Source organism: Myxocyprinus asiaticus, chromosome 6 (assembly GCF_019703515.2).
Source record: "Myxocyprinus asiaticus isolate MX2 ecotype Aquarium Trade chromosome 6, UBuf_Myxa_2, whole genome shotgun sequence".
In the NCBI taxonomy this organism is placed as follows: Eukaryota; Metazoa; Chordata; class Actinopteri; order Cypriniformes; family Catostomidae; genus Myxocyprinus; species Myxocyprinus asiaticus.
This window is the reverse complement of record NC_059349.1, coordinates 28,274,256-28,300,174: the sequence shown is the minus strand read 5'-3', so window position 1 is coordinate 28,300,174 and position 25,919 is coordinate 28,274,256. Positions and strand designations below refer to the sequence as shown.

Genomic DNA, 25,919 nt, shown 5'->3' with positions numbered 1-25,919 from the left:
GTGATTTTATCATACTAAAATCATGTTACCACACATATTGTTTTCGTTCTGACTATACTTTAGAATCAGTGAGTATTTTAACGTTTATGGATTGGCCCCCATTCACTTCCATTGTAAGTGCCTCACTGTAACCCAGATTTGTTTTTTTGTTTTTTTTTAAAGACAATGAGGCATGAGTCGAAATTAATTTTTTTAGTAATCAACACTGCGCCACAAATGTTGTTGATGGAACTTAACCGGTATTGAACCCAGAATATTCCTTTAATTCTGATGCCTGTTTTGATAAGACATTTAAATATGCAGTACTTGGGAGGGCCCAAGAGTGATAACCACTGTAATAGGGGGCATGTTTTTGAATGGATGAGTTATTAAACTTTTCGGTATGTTGGTGCAAGTGAGAAAGCCTGGGTTAAGTGCAAAAAAAACAAAAAAAAAACATTTTATGTAAAGAGGAAATCAATGGAAAATAGCAATTGGTCATGTCTCTCAAATAAACTAAATAAAAACCACTAAATACAATAAGGGATATTTGGTTACATCCATGCTACAATGTTCCACAGCTACATATTTGAACAAAACGTGTGGTTGAAGCTCTTGACGTGGCAACAGGTTAAAAACTTGCATTAGACCATCCATAAGTTATCACCATTATGCTTTTGAACAAGTAGCTTCAGGGAGAATGTAATACTACAAATCACTTAAATTATTAAGTTAAATTATTTAATATAACACAATGTCACACTATAATTGAACTGATATTTGGCCAGGGGGGTCTAAATGTCTGAGATTTCATTGAAAAACTGTATTTTTTTTTTCCTTTTGTCATATAAACCTGGAAATAAATGACAATTTAGGGTTTTTCAAAAAATTAAAACAAATAAATATTATGTAAAATGAAGGAATATTTAAGATTCTGCATTAGTTCTAAGTCTCTAATCAAATGTATACAAATTTGTCACATTGACCGATAACCCCTTTGTACAAAAGGTCAGATTTCTTTGCTTCTAATGAAGCACACAAGATGCACTTTGGAACATTTTCCTGGGATTTCATGGATCATCAAGTTTTGCACAAATTGTGAAGTCAATGCCAGTTTGCGTGCCATCATAAAAGGAGCAAACACCAAATACTCTGAAATCCTGAAAATCTTAATTTAAACTTTTCATTCATATTGTTATGCTGATAATGTAATTTGTAATGATTTATATATTTATGAAATTAGAAACAAATTCAAAATAGTATCATTTTCACTAATGGTCTCAGATTTGCATTTCTTTATTGTCCTAAATAAATGTCCGCCCAATTTCAACCAGTTTAAATAAGATTGGAAAGAGTATCAGCCAGGGTCCATTTATAACATTTTTATTTATACTCTACAGATGTAATTGGCAATAGTGTAGACATGGTCATATGCATGGTGCTGATGGCTACAGTTAATTTACGCAAAAATCCTGTTGCCGTAAACACGTCAAGATCAGGTCACTCCTCCCATGGGCTCATGTCTGTGTCGATGGCCACACAGTTATATGCAGCATAGCGAAGCTTCTCTTCACAAATTTTAGCACTGCAGATTGGGATTACATGCACACACAATATCAAATTCACTCAAAGTTAAATCAGTGCTTATGAAAAAAATCCAACCACTCTCTCTCTAAATATAATAATTATATAAAATAATGTATTCTATATTATACAAACATACCTTGGGTATTTGGGTAGATAAAGGGTGCTGGAACATGTTGAAGACTGTGGTAGTGCATCTGTGATTTCAGACCTAGACAAAAATGTTTGTTCAATGTTTATTCTAACCACAAGCTAAAAAATTGTCATGATTACCATTATTGCCACAGTTATTTGCAGGTCAGCTTACATACCCTTGTTTGTCTGGGAAGATGTAGATTGGAGCAGGAAGACGACTTCTGCCAGTGACAAACCTCAAAAACCTGCTACGATCCTCTGGTAAAAGTGAAAATGTATCAGCATGAGCAACATATTTACGTATTACTTTTTCTTATTACTAGAACCATTCTTTTCATGCACAACAAGGAACCCAACTAACCATTGGTGAAGTTCATCAGGGCTTCCCATAAATATTGCACTCTGACATCTGTTTGTTCCAAGTCCTCATAGCGTGCTGATCAAAAGTAAAAAACATTTTAACTCTTACATTTTGGATATATGACAACATGTTAAATGCATTAAAAAACATTTAGTTAAAATTGTAGCATGCATTCTCTACAGCAGTGGTTCTCAACTGGTGGGTCACAGGTCTGTTCTGATAGGGTCCTGGAGAGCAGGGCATAAAAAAGATAAATGCAAATAAAAAGCAACCAACAATATAATCATGCATCACTAGGATATCAAAATTATAAACCTTTTAAAATGGAGAAGAAAACGCTTTCCATATCTTTTACAATGAAACTTGTGGTAGGCTCAGCATTTGTTCCTTCCATTTGTTATTTGTTCCATTATTTGCCGTCAGTGATTTGTTGTGTGCTGCTTAAAGGCCTTAAGGCTGGTAAACCACACTTCTACTGTTTATGCATTTACAAAATTTAGCCCATGCATGTTAATCATTTTGCATATTGTTGGGCCTATGCAGGTCATGGTAATTTGAATACATTTTAATGTTTGTTTCTAAAGAAAATGTTGTTACTTTTTTATTGCCACTTGATGTCCAATGTAAAATCTGGGTCCTGAAGGAAAACCAGCTGAGAACCACTGCTCTACAGCGCAGTAATGTTTTCATTTCAAACCACTATTCGGTTCAGTGCCTGCAAGAATTCACGCCGAGGCAGAGAATGTGAATTATTTAATGCTCATGTCAGCTGGCGTATGACTCACTGAGGCGTTTAAGGGCCTCCACTGTGATTTCTGGGTCTCCACACACTTTCTTCTCCACTTCCTGCCATGTTAGAAGATCAAGCACAGCCTGTGGCACCACCTTCACTAGTCCTGCCTGCAAGGCAGCTATCTGTAGTACAGGAATACAGCCTTGATTAAATTCAGGTTTTGTGAATTGATGGTGAAATATCTTCTTGGTATGTCATCGGGAAAAACAAGGTCTAAAAAAAAAAGCAAGGTTCCCATATTTTTTTGAACAATGACTCAATTACACAAATCAAACATCACAATGGCTTGCGAGAAGCTCAATATTTAACATATAAAATGTATATATATATATATATATACACACACACACACACACACACACACACACACACACACACACAGGCGGCCAAAAGTTTGGAATAATGTACAGATTTTGCTGTTTCGGAATTAAATTGGTACTTTAATTCACCAAAATGGCATTCAACTGATCACAAAGTATAGTCAGGACATTACTGATGTAAAAACAGCACTATCTCTATTTGAAAAAAGTATTTTTTGATCAAATCTAGACAGGCCCCATTTCCACCAGCCATCACTCCAACACCTTATCCTTGAGTAATCATGCTAAATTGCTAATTTGTTACTAGAAAATCACTTGCCATTATATTAAACACAGTTAAAAGCTATTTGGTTCTTTAAATGAAGCTTAACTTTGTCTTTGTGTTTGTTTTTGAGTTGCCACAGTATGCAATAGACTGACATATCTTAAGTCAATATTAGGTAAAAAATGGCAAAAAAAGAAACAGCTTTCTCTAAAAACTCATCAGTCAATCATTGTTTTGAGGAATGAACGCTATACAATGCTTGAAATTGCCAAAAAACTGAAGATTTCATACAAAGGTGTACACTAGAGTCTTCAAAGACAAAGGACAACTGGCTCTAACAAGGACAGAAAGAGATGTGGAAGGCCAGATGTACAACTAAACAAGAGGATAAGTACATCAGAGACTCTAGTTTGAGAAATAGATGCCTCACATGTCCTCAGCTGACAGCTTCATTGAATTCTACCCGTTCAACACCAGTTTCATGTACAACAGTAAAGAGAAGACTCAGGAGTGCAGGCCTTATGGGAAGAATTGCAAAGAAAAAGCCACTTTTGAAACAGAAAAACAAAAAGAAAAGGTTAGAGTGGGCAAAGAAACAGACATTGGACAACAGATAATTGGAAAAGAGTGTTATGGATCTTAACCCCATTGAGCTTTTGTGGGATCAGCTAGACTTTAAGGTGCGTGAGAAGTGCCCGTCAAGACAGCCGCATCTATGGCAAGTGCTACAGGAAGCGTGGGGTGAAATGTCACCTGAGTATCTGGACAAACTGACAGCTAGAATGCCAAGGATCTGCAAAGCTGTCATTGCTGCACGTGGAGGATTATTTGATGAGAACTCTTTGAAGTAGTTTAAGTAGAAAAATAAATAAATTCAAATTGTAATAGTAATTGTTCATGTTATTAATGTCCTGACTATACATTGTGATCAGTTGAATGCCACTTTGGTGAATAAAAGTACCAATTTCTTTCCTTAAGAGCAAAATATGTACATTATTCCAAACTTTTGGCCACCAGTGTGTGTGTGTGTGTGTGTGTGTGTGTGTGTGTGTGTGTGTGTATATATATATATATATATATATAAATTCCATTTGTATTAATTTATTAACAATATTTTCCATTAATTTTAGAATTATGAAATTGGTATATATATATATATATATATAAATTCCATTTTTATTAATTTATTAACAATATTTTCCATTAATTTTAGAATTATATTTCCAGCTTTTCCATGATCGTTGGAACCCTGAAAAAGGGTTGCTGCTAGCAGCATGTTGCTTTACTGCTAATTCCCAGCACAAATGTATATGATGTTAATGACCTAACATAACTATAAAGACTGTATGTAGCAATACCTGTTCTCTGCTCTCTTCTAGTCTCGCTTTCTTTACCAAGCGTATGAACTCATTGCGATCTTCATATCGAACCACTACTCCAATGCCTCCTGGAATCAGCTCTACCAGCCGGCCGTCACTCAGAGGTGTGGTGTACACAAGCTCCTGACCAAACTTAAAGTCAAATGTTTCTTTGTCCATATGCTCCATAGCCTCCAACAACTTTACCTGAGGAATCATATCAAACATGTTCTATCACACACTGCTAGGAGTCCCAATGATTACACGATTACATGTTGGATAAGCATTCAGCACAAACAGAGCCAAGATGCAAAGAAAAGAAAAGCTTCTCACAAGCACTGAATCTACTGCAGGGAAGTCTTTGCTCCAGCTGACGGCTTCTCCAATTAGCTGCTTCCACACCAGTCCCGGCAGAGCCAGAACCTAAAAAATAAATACTATTACACCCTGCCTCTAATCATATGAATGCATAATATAAAGTTTACATTTTAGGTTCTGTAACTGGTCACTATGGATTTTTTCAACATTTATGATCATCCTTTTTGCAGTTCACCTAAAAAGTCCAACAAAGTAACAAAGTTGTCAAATAAAAATATTTAACTTAGTCTATCAATTAATATAATTGAAATGTCAAACAAACTGCATGTGTGAATGTTGTTCAAAATAACGTTAAGATGAAGCATAGCATGTCACGCTGCAGGACATTGATGTCAATGCATGTCAGCTACCCCGCTGCAATTACACTACAAGACAATCACCGACCAGAAAGTCTTTCCCACGAAGAGCTGCACCCATAAGTTGCCCAATCCACTCAAACTTGTGGAATTGTCGGCATGAAGGATTTGGCACATAGAAGTCTCTGGCCTCTCCAGCTCCCTAAAACATGATCACAAGTTCAAAAACAGTTTAAATGGTAAATGGTCTACACCTTAGTGGTTCCAAAGCACTTTACACTGTGACACATTCACCATTCACGCACACACTCACACACCAATGACGGCAGAGCTGCCATGCAAGGCGCTAGCCTGCCATTGGGAGCAACTTGGGGTTCAGTGTCTTGCCCAAGGACACTTCGGCATGTGGGCCAGGAATCGAACCGCCAACCCTGCGATTAGTGGCCAAACTGCTCTACCACCTAAGCCACAGCCGCCCCAATAATCATTATGCAACAAACATTGAAAGGTTGTATAAGAAAAGAAAAAGTTCCATTAAACAGCACTGAGTGAGCCTCAAATCAATAGGCTAAAGAAACACAAAAGAACAGGACAGTGTGTGATATGAATGAAGTGTTACCTGGTTAGAGGTCCGAGTGAAAAATGGAAGAGGCATGGAGCACTCTGATGAGCTGGGACACAGCTCTTCAGACATATCTGCTAGGCTGTCTCGAAATCCACCACCTGCAAGACATGGAAATCGCAGGTTCACATTCATCTCAGAGATCTGTTTTTGTGGCAATCACATGAGTGTGAAGAAGCTTATTTGACCTTGATCGATGATGCCTTCTGCGATGAATTTACACTCCCACCACTGGTCATATCGTGCTGGCCACCTGGAACAAAAAGAAAAACAGTTATTTGTAAAAGTAAAATAAAGTGATAATGACATGATCGTAACTAGTTTATGATATAGTTTGTCTAATACAGAAAGAGACTACCTGTAGTCTAGAGTCTTTTCGTACTTGTCAGATGGCTTCAGACCCTCGTACACCTACATGACATAAAAGTATTTGCTGTGTTTAATCCTCTAAAATCATACAGATATATGTTTTTGTAACTTAATTGACACTTGTTTTGTGAAATACCTGAGTGAAGACTGCATTTTTACAAGTGGGGTCCAGAGTGGGGTTGTCACGGTGTTCCATGGCGAGGCGACGGTTGATGTAAAGGCGGGGCATGAAGTTAGGCTTACTGGTCTCAGAGTCCTTCAGGCACTGGGTTATGAGGGCAGAGCGACGCTTGGACAACAACAGGAACTGCTTTATGCTCTAAAGAAAAAAAGCACAGAAATTGGAAACAAAAAATATTTAGAGTACATGCTAAGTGTTGATAAAGTGTTCAAAACACAGTAAACAAAAGTTAAATAAAATCTCCATTCTTGAACTACAGAAATTAAAGGTACAATGAAATTTACTAGGGCTGGGAAATTTAATGCGTCAATACTTGCAATTAATAATTAACTGTTTAACGTGTTACATTTTTTTTTTAACACAATTAATGCAGTATCCCTTTTTTCACTTCCTGAAACTTCACTAATGTTTTTCCCCACTTCCTGTGGATAAAATTGGCATATACTGTATACATTTCCAGGAGGTACATGCTCAACTCGACTGCAAATTCTAGCACAGAAACTGATTGTGTGGAGCAGTGCATGCTTACTCATTATGCACGACACATGTCCCGGGCATAATAAACACGGCAGCGGATTTATTGTGCAGAGAATGGAGACTGGAGAGATAAGCTGTTGTATCTCTTCGCAACGCTCACTCACTGTCATCTGAACCAGTGTCAAAAGCAAAACCGTGCGACAGAGACCCAGTGTGTGCACAATGGAGACTAAGCAGCAGCAGTTTAAATTAAACTTCAGCATTCAATTGGTGTCAATATCTGTATGTATAGTGTCAAATAATGCATTGGCAATGTACAGTTAAGTTTATCTTGCCAGTAAAGCTTGGTATGAATTGAATCTGCCCATTTGGTCCTTCAATAAGTCCACTGGAAAATGGCAGAAGATTTTGCCCAACTTTTAATTACAGCATGTCAGCTGATTTTATGGCAAGTTTACATATACCTGTATCAAAGATTTATCTGTGAAAATGTGTCTAATTAACTATATCCGCCAAAAAACTGAACATTTAACATGTTTATATTTAAATAATTAAAATAAATGATGACTAACCAATTTCTTGCAAGTTCTTTGAGACAAAGTATAAAGTAAATACACCAATCAGCCACAACATTAAAACCACCTGCCTAATATTGTGTAGGTCCCCCTCGTGCTGCCAAAACAGCGCCAACCCGCATCTCAGAATAGCATTCTGAGATGATATTCTTCTCAACATAATTCTACAAAGCGGTTATCTGCGTTACCGTAGACTTTGTCAGTTCAAACCAGTCTGTTCATTCACTGCTGACCTTTCTCATCAACAAGACATTCCATCCGAAGAACTGCCTCTCACTGGATATTTTTTGTTTTTGGCACCATTCGGTGTAAATTCTAGAGACTGTTTTGTGTGAAAATCCCAGGAGATCAGCAGTTACAGAAATACTCAAACCAGTCCATCTGGCACCAACAATCATTCCATGGTTCAAATCACTGCGATCATATTTTTTCCCCAATTTTTACCCCTTCTGATGGTTGATGTGAACATTAACAGAAGCTCCTGACCAGTATCTGCATGATTTTATGCACTGCACTGCTGCCACACGATTGGCAGATTAGATAATCACATGAATGATCTGTGGACGGAAAAGCCTTGTTGATGAGAGAGATCAACAGAGAATGGCCAGACTGGTTTGAACTGAAAAAGTCTACGGTAACTCAGATAACCGCGCTCTACAATTGTGGCGAGAAGAACATCATCTCAGAATGTTATTCTGAGATGCGGGTTGGCGCTGTTTTGGTGGCACGAGGGGGATCGACACAATATTAGGCAGGTGGTTTTAATGTTGTGGCTGATTGGTGTATATTTATGATTATATTTTAATGTTTGTTTTAAAGTAACATGATTAATCACTGAAAACTTTGCGATTAATTAGTTAAAATGTATTAATCGATTCACTGCCCTAAAATTTACTGATTTTACATATATTTGTGAGGAAATCAAAAACAATTTGTAAAATAAACATACTTCTATGCAATCAAACGTAGTCAATAAATGGTTATTCTACATTAGAATAACCATTTAATGATCATGAAAGTAATCATTTCAATTGTGTGACCACATGGACATTGGAACAAATAGCTCTTGTATAACAAGACAGCTAGAATTGTCAAAATAAGTTACATGGATGATGGAATTTGGTAAATGACAGGCACTGAAATTCTGCGGAAATCCGCAGAGCTTTCTGAGGAGTTTTGCGGGCACTAATAATGTGCTCACCTGCACATGACTATATGACTAATAAAGCTGTTCACACACTAACTTTGATCTGGTTGAATGTCCCAAGGCTGTAGTCCCATGCAGGTACTATATGAGGCAACAGACAGTCCAGGAGTGTGATGAACCTACAGACACACAGAATACATTGTGAATTAACAGTACTTGATTCTACTTCACTATGTTTCAAATGTGGTTTGTAAACAAACCTTAAGTCACACATTGCTTACCTCTGAATGACCAGTGCACGCCGAAAAAGGACATCAGGGGGTGTGCCCTCCAGTCTTGGGTAGCGCACAAGGTTGGGAGACTGGAATACTTCTGCATTCAGGCCCAGGTCACGCTCACAGGACGATTTAATCTTTAGACCTCTGATCCGTACATCAATTCCCTCATCTAGTGCAAATGACAATTCCAAGAAAAACCTCTTAAGTACTGAGTTGAGTAGTCAAGAGTTTACCTTTCTCTCTCTCAGATGAGAGCACAGGTCATTTCAGATTAACCTTACCTCTGCATTCCTCAATCCTGATCTCTATAACAGGCAAGTGAGACGTCATATCCTCCAGAACGCAAACCTCTCCTATTAAATTGCTGCAAGAGAAAGGCATACCATTGCAACATTACTTAACCTTCACATGTTTATAATCTGAAAATAGTGCTCTGTTATAGCTTAGAAATATGAAATGATAATAACAGAATCTTTACAGTGGCCCCAAATTATATTTGGGTGTATTTTAAGCCACACTTAAAAAAAATGTGTAACACTGCATTAGGTAACAAAATGTCAAAACAAGTTGCGTTATATATGTTTTGCATTTCATTGTTATTGTATGATTTAATAAATAAATGTTAATAAAAAAAATTTAAAAAAAGAAGTTGCGTTTATAGAGGCTTCCAAGTGTCTGAGACCACTCGTGACAATGCTTCCATTTTGAAGTTTTCTTGTTGAATACAGGTAATATTTATATTATAGGTTGTAATGTATTTTATAAAATGGATAGTTCCAGTCCTGGATGCTGATTGGTCACGATAAAGCACAGATATGACCTCTTAATCGTCGCTGCACCCGAATATCCATATTTCACTACGATATAGTATGCCAAAAACAGTATACCAATGGAGTAGTATGTCTAAATCCTCAGTTTTCATGAAGCAGTTATCGAGAAATACCCGGATGACATACTATTTCTGGTGAGATTCTGAAGTGCTGATCAACTGGACACTTAACGATCCCATAATCCCCCGGGAGCTGAGGCAACATAACATTCAATACTCTGAATTTAAAAGAGCGGCAGTTAACAGCGAGTCGGATGGCTCTTTTCAACTGTAAGTGATACACAATATACAAAGAAAATGTTTCATGCTTAAATGGAGCTTGTTTAACAAAACCAGAGTGGATTATTTTTGCAGCTGATGTTCTTACGTCATATATTCGGGTCAATACCCACGTCCCCGGATGTGCTATACTGTCAATATAGTTATGGCTTAAGGGCTGCAACCCATTCAGTCGTAACTACATCTACAATATGGCGCAGCCTCAAGTGCCTTACTGCTTTTATAAAATCATTACTACATATTAAAAATATTAAGGACACAAATATTCATTAAAATATTAGTTTTAAAAAAAAATCCTTAGCATAACAATTTGAGTGAAATAGTTGAAGGTGAACAAAAACAAAACATGAATTTCACAGTTTCTTAGTATTTAGTGTGTAGTCCCCAAGTCCCCCATTTTTCTTAAAACATTTTTTCAAGCAAAACATTTCACACAAAAAAGAAGGTTGTTGGGCTTTATTAAGCAATAGATAAACCGAGTACATATACCAATCAGCCACAACATTAAAACCACCTGCAGACATTAGTCATTAATCTTACAGTTCATACAAAATCTTTGTTTAAACACTGGCCCTTAACACTTACTTAGTTTACTAATTTAAAACCATGACCTGCACTGTACATAAATAAGTAATATTGGCATTATATTCATGCTGTTTAGCCAGAGGGGAACTGGTCCCCACAGTGAGCCTGGTTTCTCCCAAGGTTATTTTTCTCCAATAACCAACATCTTATGGAGTTTTGTGTTCCTTGACACAGTCGCCTTGCTCACCGAGTTTCTAAATACAATTATTAATTATTATTACATTTTATACACAATTTACAATCATATTTCATCAAACTACACAATGATCACTCTAAGACTTTATAATATTACAGTTTTAATTTTCTGTTAATGCATGATTTTCTGTAAAGCTGCTTTGAAACGATGTGTGTTGTGAAAAGCGCTATACAAATAAAAATGACTTGACTTGCCTAATATTGTGTAGATCCCCCTCGTGCCGCCAAAACAGCGCCAACCCACTGGCAATTCCAATCGCAGAACTGCCCCTCACTGGATGTTTTTTTGTGTTTGGCACCATTCTGAGTAAATTGTAGAGACTGTTGTGCATGAAAATCCCAGTAGATCAGCAGTTACAGAAATACTCAAACCAGCCTGTCTGGCACCAACATTTATGCCACGATCGAAATCACTGCGATCACATTTTTTCCCCATTCTGATGGTTTATGTGAACATTAACTGAAGTTCCTGACCAGTATCTGCATGAATGTATGCACTGCACTGCTGACACACGATTGGCTGAGTAGATAATCACATAAATTATTGTTGGTGCCAGATGGGCTGGTTTGAGTATTTCTGCAACTGCTGATCTCCTGGGATTTTCACACACAACAGTCTTAAGAATTTACTCTGAATGGTGCCAAATAAAATAAAAAAAATAAAAAATCATCCAGTGAATCATCCAGTGGCAGTTCTGCGGATGGAAACACCTTGTTGATGAGAGGGGTAAACAGAGAATGGCCAGACTGGTTTGAACTGACAAAGTCTACGGTAACTCAGATAACCGTTCTGTACAATTGTGGTGAGAAGAACATCATCTCAGAATGCTATTCTGAGATGCGGGTTGGCACTGTTTTGGTGGCACGATGGGGGACCTACACAATATTAGGCAGGTGGTTTTAATGTTGTGGCTGATCGGTGTAGACACTTTATGCAATCAAATGTTAATGTGAACTACACCTGTGGTTACACTTCTAGGGCACCTGTGTGAACTTGATTTGTGGGGAACTGACTTTAAAAGTAATTTCACAAATTGCTAAGAAAGTTAAGTTAGTTCTGAGAAAAGGTGTAGCACCATTTGCATAGTTGTAATGCTATGAAATTCATTAATTTTAAGTGTGTCCCAATACCTTTGAGGGCCACTTTATATCTGTAGTGTGAGACTTACTCATCTATTGTTACGTCACTGTATTTCTTGAGGTTTTCTCCCTCTCCACCATACACAGTCACTCTTTTGGGCATGTAGTTATCATCTGTTGAATCCACTGTTAATATCAGTTTGCTAAAATGAAAATAAAATAAACTAAAATGAAAATAAGAACGTAGACAGTCAGCATGCAGTAAAGAAATATGGATGTAGATGAATAAATACGTTAAAGTCGGAGTAAAATAGTTGCAGGTGTTGTGCAATTTTAACTGTGCAATTACTACTGAGTGAGACACCATGATAATTGAAATAGTCAGCAGCAGATCAAAGCTCCTTACTTGACCACAGTGCCTCTCTTCATGTGCAGACGGATCCAGTGCTGTCCCTGCATGCCATCACTCTCCCAGTATGTCTCTGTGTCTCCATCTGTCAGGCAACTTGCACCACCACTGGGGTCCTCCTTCAAGCAGAACAACTCACTTACTAGTCTAGAACATCTGATATTTTGAAATCTTGCTGCTCTACACTATTAAGCAACATGATCCTTAGCACTCACATACCGAACTAGAAGACACATCAATGCTGGTCACACATTGCTTCACACTGCCGAGATTTTCATCTTCCTTCCCAATATGGTCATAGAAGTAGTGAACGAGGTCCTCGTCGCATTCAAAAGTCCACGTAGGAGGTACATACCTGGGAAACAGAGGGTGTTCACTTTAAATGCATACTATCCATCAGAGTAGAGGTCTCAATTAGACTAAATTGTAAATCCAAAAGTATGTGGACACCCAAATACTAGACACATACAGTACTGTGCAAAAGTTTTAGGCACTTGTGAAAAATGCCATAAATAGTTTTTATCAATTAACGTCATACTAAGTCCAGTAAACATAAAAAAGCTAAATCAATAATTGTTGTAATTTGAAGGCACCTTTGCCTTCAAAACAGCACCAATTCTCTTAGGTACACCTGGATACAGTTTTTCTTAAGACAAAAATTTTGCACAATACTGTATGTGTTTGTTTAACATTTAATTCCAAAACCATAGGCCCTAATCTCTCCCTTTGCTGCTACAACAGCTTCCACTCTTAAGGGAAGACGTTCCACAAGATGTTGGAACATGGCAGCAGGAATTTGCTCCCATTTATACACAAGAGCATCAGGTAGGTCAGGAACTGATGTTGGGCATTCTGGCCTGGCTCGCAGTTGGCATTCCAATTCATCCCAGAGGTGTTCAGCGGGGTTCAGGTCTGAGTTTTGTGGAAGCCAGTGAAAGTTCTTCCACACCAGACTCACTACATTATTTCTTTATGGATTTCGCTTTGTGCACAGAGAACAAAAAAGGGTCTTCCCCATACTGTTGCCACAAAGCTGGAAGCGCACAGTTCTCTAGAAAGCCATTGTATAATGTAGCGTTAAAGGGATGGTTCACCCAAAAATGAAAACATTTTCATAATTTACTCACCCTCATCCCATCCCAGATGTGTATGACTTTCTATATTCTGCTGAACACAAACGAAGATTTTTAGAAGAATATTTCAGCTCTGTAGGTCCTTACAATGCAAGAGAATGATGAACAAAATTCTGAAGCTCCAAAAAGCAAATAAAGGTCTCATAAAACCCATCAGACTCTGTGGTTTAATCCATGTCTTCTGAAGCAATTCAATTGGTTTTGGGTGAGAACAGAACAAAACTCCTTTTTCACTGTACATCTTGCCATTGCAGTCTCTATGCACGATCATGATTTCAAGCTTGATTACACTTCCTAGTGCTTGATGCATGTACAGATGTGCTAGGAAGTGTGATCGAGCTTGAAATTTTGATCACCAAGGAGACTGCAATGGCAAGATGTACATTAAAAAAATGAGTTACATTTTGGTCTGTTCTGACCCAAAACCAACTGGATTGCTTCAGAAGAAATTGATTAAAACACTGGAGTCATATGGACTACTTTTATGCTGCTTTTATGAGCTTTTTGGAGATTCAAAGTTTTGGTCACAATTCCCTTGCATTGTATGGACCTACAGAGTAGACATATTCTTCTAAATATCTTCGTTTGTGTTCTGCAGAAGAAAGAAAGTCTAGGTGATGGTGAACCAAACCCATTAATAAATCCACATACTTTTGGCCATGCATTGTAACTATAACAGGACTGCACTAAAGCTATAAAAGACATTTCTAATTTGTGTCAGAATCTGGATAATGGCATCTGAATCATTTGCATTTTCCACAGTGTAAAACCATCCACTCACCTCAGCTTCCGAACAGCAGCCTCGTCTGACTCTGCCACCTTAGGTTTCGCACCGACGTGTAAGGAGTTCTCCACATCCACGACCTGCTCCCATCTACAAAGCCAAGTAGCCCGTGAAATGCCATTTTAACAGCACAAATAATGGCATTTCAAAACCACGGACTGCACAGTCATTCACAATCACCATTTTTTTGTGTGTTGATCTAAGTGTGTTGCATTCATCACCATGGCTGTCAATAACAGTGCACAATTCAAGTACTGAGCTGTAATTCAGCTGAATGTATACTAAGCTGACAAGGCTTTGTTCCCAGTCAACTTTTAATGGCATCTTATGACCTCATTGATTTAAGGAATGTTCTAATTTCAATAGTTAAGCTCAATCGACAGCATTTGTGGCATAACGATGATTATCCCATTAAAAAAAATTAAAAATAATAATCAAAAAACATGGTTGCAGTAAGGCACTTGCAATGGAAGTGAATGGGGCCAGTCCATAAACATTAAAATACACACCATTTCAAAAGTATAGCCACAAGACATAAACATTATATGTGGCAACATGATTTTAGTGTAACAAAATCACAGATTTACCAATGCTACAGCAGTTACCAGATTACAGTGTTTATCGACGTTGCTTTGTCATGACAATGAAGTTGTAATATTGTATAAACCTGTACACAGACAAGGCAAGCGATTTTATCACACTACAATCATGTTAACACGTATTATGTTTACATCTTGTGGCTATACTTTTGAAACAGTGTGTATTTTAATGTTAATGGACTGGCCCCCATTCACTTCCATTAAAAATGCTTGACAATAACCATGTGTTCTACATGAACAAACCTGTTACAAGGCTTGTGGTCATAGCCAAACAGCTGCTGTTGCCGGCTGATAGTATCAGGAGATTCCACTGGCACAAGCCTGTCTCCACCCTCTGTGTGTTTACACACCAGAATCCAGCCTTCCTCTAGGTCCAGACCACCACGATGCTCCTCCAACTGCTCCTGCAATGGACAGGACAGTCAAACTAACACATTGACAAAGGCTGTTTGACAAACAAAACAGGCTGGTTCTCGTTTGAATGTCCATTTAACTACAGCATCCATTGACCTGGAGAGTGGAAAATTCTAAAAGAGCCATACATGAATCAACACTACTGGCCGTGACGTCATGGACCAGGAAGTTCTGTGTCAGTGCACATAGCAATAATGAAACTGCACATCAATCAGAATAGTTTCTGACACCGGTTCACGATAGGACATAAAGGATATAATACATATAGGTGTGTTACCTTGCTTATTTTGACCCAAAGGCCATGGCTGTTACAGTATTCTTCCCCTGTTGTCCGTATACACGTCCCTTTCTTTGGTTCGATGTTGCACTTGCACAATTTCTTATGTGGCGCTTGATGTGGGCTCTCCCATACGGACACCAGACTCTTACCACCGGAGTTACCAGCTGTTGACGACGACGCGGAAGCGGAGCCCGATGACGAATCTTTACAGATTTTATAGCAAACCTCCTTCGGCACGTAACATAAAGACTCCGGCAGAGGTTCACTTTTCCGGAAACAATCAATGCACTTGTTTAAAAACCGTATCCTTCCCAGGAGAGTGTGAGGGTTGTCGCCCGTAGACATTCTTCACAAGTTTCAGTGTGCTAGCCCGGACGGCTAGCTGAGGATGTGTCAACAACACTGAGCAGTTCGGCCGTCAGCGAACATCACACTTACATATGCTTTACCTTTATTTCCCTGTTTGTCGGTTTTAATTCAGATCCGATGTCATAAACAAAAGTCTAGACACAGTTAATATATATAAATATTTTTTGCCTCCCGCCAGATCTTTCTCACGGACACTGGTATCAGCGATAACTGGCATATGTCAAGGCAGCTAAGAATCTCTCTACCGGTCTAAAGAGCGATCCACTAGTGTGTGTGTGTGTGTGTGTGTGTGTGTGTAGAGAGAGAGAGAGAGAGAGAGAGAGAGAGAGAGAGAGAGAGAGAGAGAGAGAGAGAGAGAGAGAGAGAGAGAGAGAGAGAGAGAGAGCTGGTGAATGAATATTAAGTAAGCCTTGGGATGAATATTAAGTAAGCCTTGGGAGCATGAATATTAAGTAAGCCTTGGGAGCAATTTCCAAATGCCTGAAGGTACCACGTTCATCTGTACAAATAATAGTACGCAAGCATAAACACCATGGGACCACGCAGCCGTCATACCGCTCAGGAAGGAGACGCATTCGGTCTCCTAGAGATGAACGTAGTTTGGTGCGAAAAGTACAAATAAATCCCAGAACAACAGCAAAGGACCTTGTGAAGATGCTGGAGGAAATGGGTAGCCACTGCTCCAAAAACCACCATAAAAAAGCCAGACTACAGTTTGCAAGTGCACATGGGGACAAAGAAAAATGTCCTCTGGTGTGATGAAACAAAAATGGAACTTTTTGACCATAATGACCATCGTTATGTTTGGAGGAAAAGGGGTGAGGCTTGCAAGCCGAAGAACACCATCCCAACCGTGAAGCATGGGGGTGGCAGCATCATGTTGTGGGGGTGCTTTGCTGCAGGAGGGACTGGTGCACTTCACAAAATAGATGGCATCATGAGGAAGGAAAATTATGTGGAAATATTGAAGCAACATCTCAAGACATCAGACAGGAAGTTAAAGATCAGTCACAAATGGGTCTTCCAAATGGACAATGACCCCATGCATTCCTCCAAAGTTGTGGCAAAATGGCTTAAGGACAACAAAGTCAAGGTACTGGAGTGGCCATCACAAAGCCCTGACCTCAATCCGATAGAAAATTTGTGGGCAGAACTGAAAACGCGTGTGCGAGCAAGGAGACCTACAGACCTGACTCAGTTACACCAGTTCTGTCTGGAGGAATGGGCCAAAATTCCAGCAACTTATTGTGAGAAGCTTGTGGAAGGTTACCCAAAGAGTTTGACCCAATTTAAACAATTTAAAGGCACCGCTACCAAATACTAACAAATTGTATGTAAACTTCTGACCCACTGGGAATGTGATAAAAGAAATAAAAGCTGAAATAAATAATTCTCTCTACTATTATTCTTATATTTCACATTCTTAAAATAAAATAGTGATCCTAACTGACCTAAGACAGGGAATGTTTTCTACGATTAAATGTCAGGAATTGTGAAAAACTGAGTTTAAATGTGTTTGGCTAAGGTGTTTATAAACTTCTGACTTCAACTGTAAAAGTAATAATTATTAGTTACGAAATCAAAATTATGAGATGCAAAGCCAAAAGTTTGAGATAAAAAGTCATAATTATTAGATGCTAAATCATAATTATGAGATAAAACATCACAATTTTGAGACAAAAAGTCAATTTTATGATAAAAGTAATTATTTTGAGATGAAAAAGTCATAATTATGAGATACTAAGTCATAATTATTAGATGCTTAATCCTAATTATGAGATAAAAAAAATCCAATTTATTAATAAAAAGTCATAATTATGAGATAAAAAGTCAAAATTATGAGATACTAAATCATAATTATTAGATGCTTAATCCTAATTATGAGATAAAAAGTCAAAATAATGACATAAGGTCAAAATATTTAGATAAAAAGTCAAAATTATGAGATAATAAGTCATAATTATGAGATTAAAAAGTCACAATTCTGAGACAAAAGTTTTTTTTTTTTATGTGGTGGAAATGGGCTTCCATACGCGACCAGCTAAATTCAGCACAATTACATTTACTGTATATTCATGAGCTAACTTTAACTCTCTATTAAACACACAGTGGTCTCCTAAAATAAGTAGTAAAATTGCTAAAATTACTTAATAATTATAATATTTATATAATATCATGATTTGTTCATTTTTACATGCATCTTTTTTAGGCAATAACCAGTCGACTACTAATATGTCAGCATAATATTTCACGAGAATACATTTAAAATCAAATAACTACCATACCATAAAGGCTATTAAATAATAAAAAAAATAATACTGTAAGAGCCTAACATAAACTGCAAACTGCGACGTATTAAGGATTTATTTTTATCTGTTTAGCAATCTTTGCTTTTCTTTCATAATAGAAAATACAGTCAAATAAAGAGATAGCTCTGTATAAACACAGGCTACACAAAAGAGCTTGCACGTATTTACCCAATGTATGAATAACTGAATTAATGAGTTGGTGATGGCATAGTGGGCTAAAGCACAGAACTGGTAAGCAGAAGGTTGCTGGTTTGATCCCCAACACCATTGTGTCCTTGAGCAAGGCACTTAACTCCAGGTTGCTCTGTTATGTCCCTGTAAAAAGTACACTGTAAGTTGCTTTGGGTAAAAGTAACGATTACTATGATGTTATTATAGTTGTGAAATGAATAACTGATCACTGTTTTTAATGTGAAATACAGGTTTGAAAATCGGTCTTAATTATAAATTATCCTACTAATAATAACTAAATAGGTAAAATTTGTCAAGACACACAAGGACAAAGCCTTGTCTGAAAGTTTGAGCTAGCTTTACACAGATATTACAGTAAGACCAAAAGCCAGCTAGCTAGCTAGATTGTCAGATAATATAAATAAAGCAATTTATTTATATTATATAAAGCTATTTAAAATCTGCTATTTAAAGCAGATTAACAGCCTTTTGTGGGTTTGTTTACCTTTGAATTTTTGACAATTGGAGTTTGAATTAACAAGCATTGTGTTGGACCATTTAAACATTCTGTCAAAGTCTATGGGACTATGGGTAAAATTTTGATGGTCTGCTGTGCAAAAACTATAAGTCTGATCAGTAAGAGAAGACATAGCACGCTGTTCCAGAATGGTCTAATGGTCTGTGCTGAGTTTGGTGAATGTAGCTTGAAAAGGAGGAGTTAGTGTTAGAAGTTTTGATCTCAGTTTAGGGATTAAAAAAAAAAAAAAAAACCTAAACAAAGTTTGTAGAATAACAGTACGTTGGGTCCGATAAAGGAATATTCCGGGTTCAATACAAGTTGAGCTCAATCGACAGCATTTGAGACATAATGTTGATTACCACAAATATTTATGTCGACTCATCCCTCGTTTTCTTTAAAAAAGCACAAAATCTAAGTTACTGTGAGGCACTTACAATGGAAGTGAATGGGGCCAATTTTTGGAGGGTTAAAAGGCAGAAATGTGAAGCTTATAATTTTATAAAAGCATTTACATTAAATATTCTGTAAAAATTGGTGTATTATTTGAGCTGTAACGTTGTTGTTTTTTTACAGTCATTTTAGGGTGTATGGTGTCAGGTTGTTAGGTCGTCATGGCAACAAAGTTGTAAAATTGGATATAACTTTACACAGAATAGGTCAGCAAGCTATTTTATCACATTAAAATCAAGATAACAGGCATATTGTTTACGTCTTGTGACTATACTTTTGAAACATTGAGTATTTTAACGTTTACGGATTGGCCCCCATTCACTTCCATTTTAAGTGCTTCATTGTTAATCAGCCTAATAACATGTATTATTATCCTATTTAAAATATTAAGCTTATTGCGAACGTTAATAGTGTAAAAGGCTGTTGAGACATACTGACACAACTTGCTTAAATATTTTGGGGCTTTTAATAAACCTTGCTAACGTGATCGATATATTAAAATGTAATTTAAGTTAGATAACAAAGTAGGCCAAAAGTCAGTTGAGCGACGGTACTTTGTCACGTGATAAAACAGAGGACAGTGATTGGTTGGTACTTCGTTTTTCCTGTGAGGTAAACATCATAAGAGTGCATTCAAGAAACACTGTCACTGAAATAACGATGCTTTTTAAAAAGGTAAACGCGATTTTTATTTTATTTTTTATTTTTTTTTAATCAATTTATTAGCAAATAGTAACAATTTTGTTTGTATTTACATAATTTTATGCGTGTCAAATATCAAATCTGTCGCGGGATAGCTTGCCAAGTGTTAGGCATTTAGATTAGCTGTATTCCCATACGCAGATAGTGAAAGGTCGTTGCATCTGGAATCTTGCAGTTTTCCTGAATGCAGTTATAATTTAATTGATAATCAGAAGAAGCTTCTGCTCTTTTCCAGCCCGTTGTGTAGAGCTCGCAGTAGTTTCACTTATTTGTCACCGTCTTCAAACAAATGTGTCTTAACTTTAGCTATTTATCTTCAGTTTACCGTGCTGTACATATAAATAGCGAGCTCAATATTTATTTAGCAATTAAATTAAATACAGTTGATTTAATACAATCAATTGCTTGTAACTTTGTGTTTGACTCATTCTAACACTGTTTGGATCATTAATCAAATCCTTGTTTACTGCTAATATTTAGTGTTTGCAATGGGGTGGTTCTGTTAAATTGTAATGTACGACTGAGCAATATATATTATGCATTTAATAATTTAATAGTTTGTTTGGCAGGTTTTGAGGGCAGGTGTTCAGGCTGGACTCAGGTTTCAAAATACTGGCTCTCAAGCTAGTGCCAGGGCAGCTACTGCCACCTTGAAGACACCTCATGGAGGGTTCAGCTTTGGTATGCAGAATCATGAAAATTTAGCATATTGTGACACTTATGCTCACCATAAAAATGGCAAGGCAAATACGCCATTCTTAATATTTTAACAGAATTAACTGACCAGCAGAAAGAGTTCCAGGAGTTGGCCAGAAAGTTTGCACGGGAGGAGATTATCCCAGCTGCCCCAGCGTATGATAAAAGTGGTGAAGTAAGTTATCTTTTTTTAGCATATTGAAATGTTTTTGATTTTGTTAAAATTGTAATTTCTAACTCCTCTTTGTAGTATCCATTCCCACTCATTAAGAGAGCATGGGAGCTTGGTCTAATGAATGGACATATTCCAGAAGACTGTGGTAGGTACTTCTTTTTTTTTGTTTTTTTGCTTTATTGAGTGTATTTCAGACTGAACTTTTAATTGTTACTCAGTTGGATACAGGGGTTAAATTGGGCCAGAATGGGACAGCAAGCACCAGTTAAAAGCAAGCACTGGGCTTAAACAGCTTGCTGTGCAGCTGGATCCTGGACTTCCTGTCAAGCAGACGCCAGGTGGTTAGAATAGGCAGCAACATCTCCTCATCACTGACCCTCAACACTGGAGCCCCACAGGGCTGTGTTCTCATCCCACTCTTGTATTCTGTGTACACACATGACTGTGTGGCAACACATAGCTCCAATGTCATCATTAAGTTTGCTGATGACACGACGGTGGTAGGTCTGATCACTGACAATGATGAAACAGCCTACAGAGAGGAGGTGCACACTCTGACACACTGGTGTCAGGAGCACAACCTCTCCCTCAACGTCAGTGAGACAAAGGAGCTTGTGGTGGACTTCAGAAGAAAAGACAGAGAACACAGCCCCATCACCATCAATGGAGCACCAGTGGAGAGAGTCAGCAGCTTCAAGTTCCTGGGTGTCCACATCACTGAGGAACTCGCATGGTCCATCCACACTGAAGCCGTTGTGAAGAAGGCTTAACAGGGCCTCTTCTTCCTGAGGCGGCTGAGGAAGTTTGGAATGAACCGCCACATCCTCACATGGTTCTACACCTGTACTGTAGAGAGCATCCTGACTGGCTGCATCTCCGCCTGGTACGGCAATAGCACCACCCACAAACGCAAAGCACTGCAAAGGGTGGTGCGAACTGCCAGACACATCATCGGAGGTGAGCTTCCCTCCCTTCAGGACATATATACCAGGCGGTGTGTGAAAAAAGCTTGGAGGATCATCAGAGACTCCAGCCACCCGAGCCATGGGCTGTTCTCATTGCTACCATCAGGCAGGCGGTATCGCAGCATCAGGACCCGCACCAGCCGACTTCATGATAGCTTCTTCCCCCAAGCAATCAGACTTTTGAACTCTTGATCTCCCACAATCAAAATACATCAGCACTGCACTTTATTACTCTTATTCTTATATCTCTCACCGGACTGTCATTAATTATATTATTATTATATTATATTCTCTCTTAACAGCTTACTATCAACCGACAGCCTGAATGTCAATACAGTAAAATACAACCTACTGTACATTCTATATATACTATATATAATTTTTTATTGTATTTTGTGTATTGTATACTGTACAGTGTATGTTATTATTTGTATATTGTGTTATGTGTATATTAGACTTTAATTGTGTTGTGTTAATCTGATGTTTATTGTAAATTGGTATATGTCTCATCACTTTCACGACTGCTGTGTTGCTCGGAACTGCACCCAAGAATTTCACACACTATTGCACTTGTGTATATGGTTGTGTGACAATAAAAGTGATTTGATTTGATTTGAGTTCAGTTTTTGTTGATTCATTCTGTCTCCATTTAGCAAGTGTGCTCAATCAAACGCCTTTTAAAGTTCTTTAAAGCTAATGACATAAGCATTATGCTTCCATCTAGTCTGTCAGGACCTGGTCCGTTATATAACGGAGTGCGGTGCACACTTTGTTCCAGTTAGATTACAAATTAATATGCAACCTGTGCTGAAAGTGGGAATAAATTCGTGCCATTACTCCCCCTCGCCGTCTGACAGTTTTGGGGGAGCACAACACCGTTCCAGCACCTTGTAAGAGCAAGAATAGCCTGCCTCAAGCACTGTATGCAACCAAATGCGCATCTGGTATTGGGGTTCTCCTACCTCCAAAATCCCAATTTAACCCCTGGTTGGATATTGCCATGTGTTACAGGTGGAATGGGTCTGGGCATATTCGACGCATGCCTCATCACAGAGGAGCTGGCATATGGTTGCACTGGAGTACAGACAGCCATTGAGGCTAACTCTCTTGGAGTAAGTTTTCTTTAATGTGTCTTTTAGCTTTTGGGTTATGCGATTTATTTCCTATATGTGAGGAGTAAAATAACAAAGCTTGTTAGGCTATCACACTCTTGGTTTTTTTTTTCTATATGTTTAAATGTGACTACTTCTTGCAGCAAATGCCAGTCATTATTGCTGGTAATGATGCTCAGAGGAAAAAGTATTTGGGCAGAATGACAGAGGAACCACTAATGTGTGTAAGTAAGAAATGTTTATAGCCAACTTTGTTTATGATGTGCATGAAAGCTTTACAGAACAATAAGTACAATACATACTCTCCTATTGGTATTAACCAGATGGATCTGTTTGCTAATAGGCATACTGTGTGACCGAGCCAGGGGCAGGTTCTGACGTGGCTGGGATAAAGACCCGGGCTGTTAAGAAAGGAGACGAGTATGTGATCAGTGGTCAGAAAATGTGGATCACCAATGGGGGAAAGGCAAACTGGTAGGTGAACCACATTAGAATTAATAATTATTTTGTGTTTTGGGCCTATTACATACCCTTTTGTTTGCATTTATAGGTACTTCCTGCTGGCCCGTACGGAATCTGATCCCAAATGCCCTGCTAGCAAGGCTTTTACAGGCTTTATTGTTGAAGCTGACACCCCTGGAGTCCAACCAGGTAGAAAGGTAAGAGCTATAAACAACCTCAGCCTAAAAAATACATAGTTGCACTCTTTATGCACTTATTTACTTCATTCTGCACTTATTTCTGTATGTCTTGATTTTGGAAACAGGAAATGAACATGGGCCAGAGATGCTCAGACACCAGGGGCATCACATTTGAGGATGTAAGAGTTCCTAAGGAGAATGTTTTGATTGGAGAAGGAGCTGGCTTTAAGATTGCCATGGGTGCATTTGACAAGACCAGACCACCAGTAAGTATACTTTTCCAGTCAGTATGATTAAAATATCACAGTTTCATGTCAACTGAGTCTTTGATTTTTCATAGACAATAGATATGACCCCCCCATGGAATTAATTAGTTCCTTCCATGGCATTCCTGCCTTTCAGGTGGCTGCAGGTGCCACAGGACTTGCACAGAGAGCGCTAGATGAGGCCACCAAGTATGCTTTGGAGAGAAAGACTTTTGGCAGACTGATTGCAGAGGTAAGTGTATTTCAATGCATGTTTCACATATAAATGGATACCGTAATGTTTATTAGAAGGTAATGGCAAATTGACTCTTGACCAAGAATAATACAAACACCTGTCAACAGTAAAAATATAGCTTTATAAATGTTAAGTTTATAAGATTTTTTTTGTTTTGCTGTCCACCTCCAGCACCAGGCAGTGTCTTTCCTGCTTGCTGAAATGGCCATGAAAGTAGAGCTTGCCAGGATGGCGTATCAGAGATCAGCCTGGGAAGTGGATGAGGGCCGCAGAAACACCTACTACGCTTCGATTGCCAAGGCCTTTGCTGGAGACATTGCAAACCAGTGTGCCACTGATGCCGTCCAGATCTTTGGTGGAAACGGTTTCAACAGTGAATATCCTGTGGAGAAGCTGATGAGAGATGCCAAGATTTACCAGGTCAGGATTGTACTTTCAACCTTTACTCATTTTAAATAGTAAAGATCCTGAAATTTGACTAATGTCCTACTTTCTGTTTTCCACAGATTTATGAAGGAACTGCACAAATCCAAAGGCTCATCATCTCAAGAGAGCACATTGGAAGATTCAGTCAGTGAACATGTAAACCCAGAACATTCGTGCCAGGAACTAATTTTGTTTAGATACTTTTGTACTTTATAATGTATTTCATCAATGGATCTCAGGATTATTACTCAGATTGTAAATTGACTACACAGAGCTCCAGTTGCCTTGTCATATCAGCATGCCTTACCATCTTTGTATTTGTAGCATTGAACAATTATTTTTAATGAAATGTTAAACTAAACAAAGTAATGACATGCATCTCTTCCTTTTTTTCTAACTGATGTATGTTCTCAAAATAAAATAAATAACCTGCTTTAAAATAATTCACTTTTTGCTCAGTGGTTTGTTAAAGGAATATTCCAGGTTCAATACAAGTTAAGCTCAGTCGAAAGTATTTGTGGCATAATATTGATTACCACAATAATTTAGACTTGCACCTCCTTTTCTTTAAATGACTCGAATCTGGGTTCCAGTGAGGCACTTACAATGGAAGTGAATGGGGCCAGTCCTTAAATGTTGAAATACTATTTCAAAAGTATTGCCACAAAACATTGTGTTAACATGATTTTAGTGTGATGAAATCACTTATTAACCTTTTCTGTTTAAAGTTATAGAACATTTTACAACTTTGCTATGATGGTGTAATACCAACAAACCCTAAAACTCTTAAATCACTGTAAAAATGACTATTTAAACAACTTTACAGCACAAACAATACATGAGTTTTAACAGAATGCGCATGCTTTTCTAAAATTAAATGCTTCACACTTCTGTATTTAAATCTACCAAAAATTGGCCCCATTCACTTCCATTTTAAGTGCCTCACAGTAACTTTTTTGTTGTTGTTGCTCTTATTAAAGAAAAGGACTGACGAGTCAATATTAACTCACAAATGCTGTTGATTGAGCTTAACTTGTATTGAACCCAGAATGTTCCTTAGAGACCATCCCTCTATATTGCTGCCAAGTGAAAGACACTTAAGTTGCAAGTTATGAATTTAGTAACATTGCTTAAACATAGCAATACTTTAGTATACTGTAGGTCTATCTATCTATCT

General features: G+C 37.9%; 2 protein-coding genes across 7 annotated transcripts; one reads left to right on the top strand and one right to left on the bottom strand.

The window, feature by feature from the left end:
• Positions 1-1,346: 1,346 nt before the first annotated feature.
• On the bottom strand, positions 1,347-16,357 carry LOC127442287 (E3 ubiquitin-protein ligase HECTD3-like). Of its 4 annotated transcripts, none has more exons than XM_051700192.1 (21): positions 15,703-16,357; positions 15,255-15,415; positions 14,410-14,502; positions 12,715-12,850; positions 12,493-12,614; positions 12,176-12,310; positions 9,400-9,482; positions 9,122-9,287; positions 8,938-9,019; positions 6,597-6,779; positions 6,450-6,502; positions 6,280-6,344; positions 6,089-6,192; positions 5,558-5,671; positions 5,129-5,218; positions 4,796-5,002; positions 2,845-2,974; positions 2,060-2,134; positions 1,875-1,956; positions 1,703-1,774; positions 1,347-1,564 (listed from the first exon to the last, which is right to left on the bottom strand). In XM_051700192.1, the coding sequence occupies exons 1-21, from the start codon at positions 16,048-16,050 to the stop codon at positions 1,480-1,482; spliced, it is 2,586 nt and encodes an 861-aa protein (XP_051556152.1). In that variant the 5' UTR covers positions 16,051-16,357; the 3' UTR covers positions 1,347-1,479. The 4 variants fall into 4 exon arrangements, with proteins under 4 accessions (XP_051556152.1, XP_051556153.1, XP_051556155.1 ...); XM_051700193.1 differs by having other exon boundaries at positions 12,493-12,611; XM_051700195.1 differs by having other exon boundaries at positions 12,176-12,289; positions 12,493-12,611.
• A 3,753-nt stretch (positions 16,358-20,110) lies between these two features.
• Positions 20,111-25,185, top strand: LOC127442296 (medium-chain specific acyl-CoA dehydrogenase, mitochondrial). 3 transcript variants are annotated; one of them, XM_051700214.1, is made up of 12 exons: positions 20,111-20,199; positions 20,796-20,907; positions 21,000-21,097; positions 21,173-21,242; positions 23,074-23,174; positions 23,318-23,398; positions 23,518-23,648; positions 23,725-23,833; positions 23,941-24,081; positions 24,218-24,313; positions 24,488-24,736; positions 24,823-25,185. In XM_051700214.1, exons 1-12 carry the CDS (start codon positions 20,185-20,187, stop codon positions 24,892-24,894), a joined length of 1,275 nt encoding a protein of 424 aa, XP_051556174.1. In that variant the 5' UTR covers positions 20,111-20,184; the 3' UTR covers positions 24,895-25,185. The 3 variants fall into 3 exon arrangements, with proteins under 3 accessions (XP_051556174.1, XP_051556173.1, XP_051556175.1); XM_051700213.1 differs by having other exon boundaries at positions 20,137-20,199; positions 20,784-20,907; XM_051700215.1 differs by lacking the exons at positions 20,111-20,199; positions 20,796-20,907; positions 21,173-21,242 and having other exon boundaries at positions 21,009-21,097.
• The last annotated feature ends 734 nt before the right edge of the window (positions 25,186-25,919 follow it).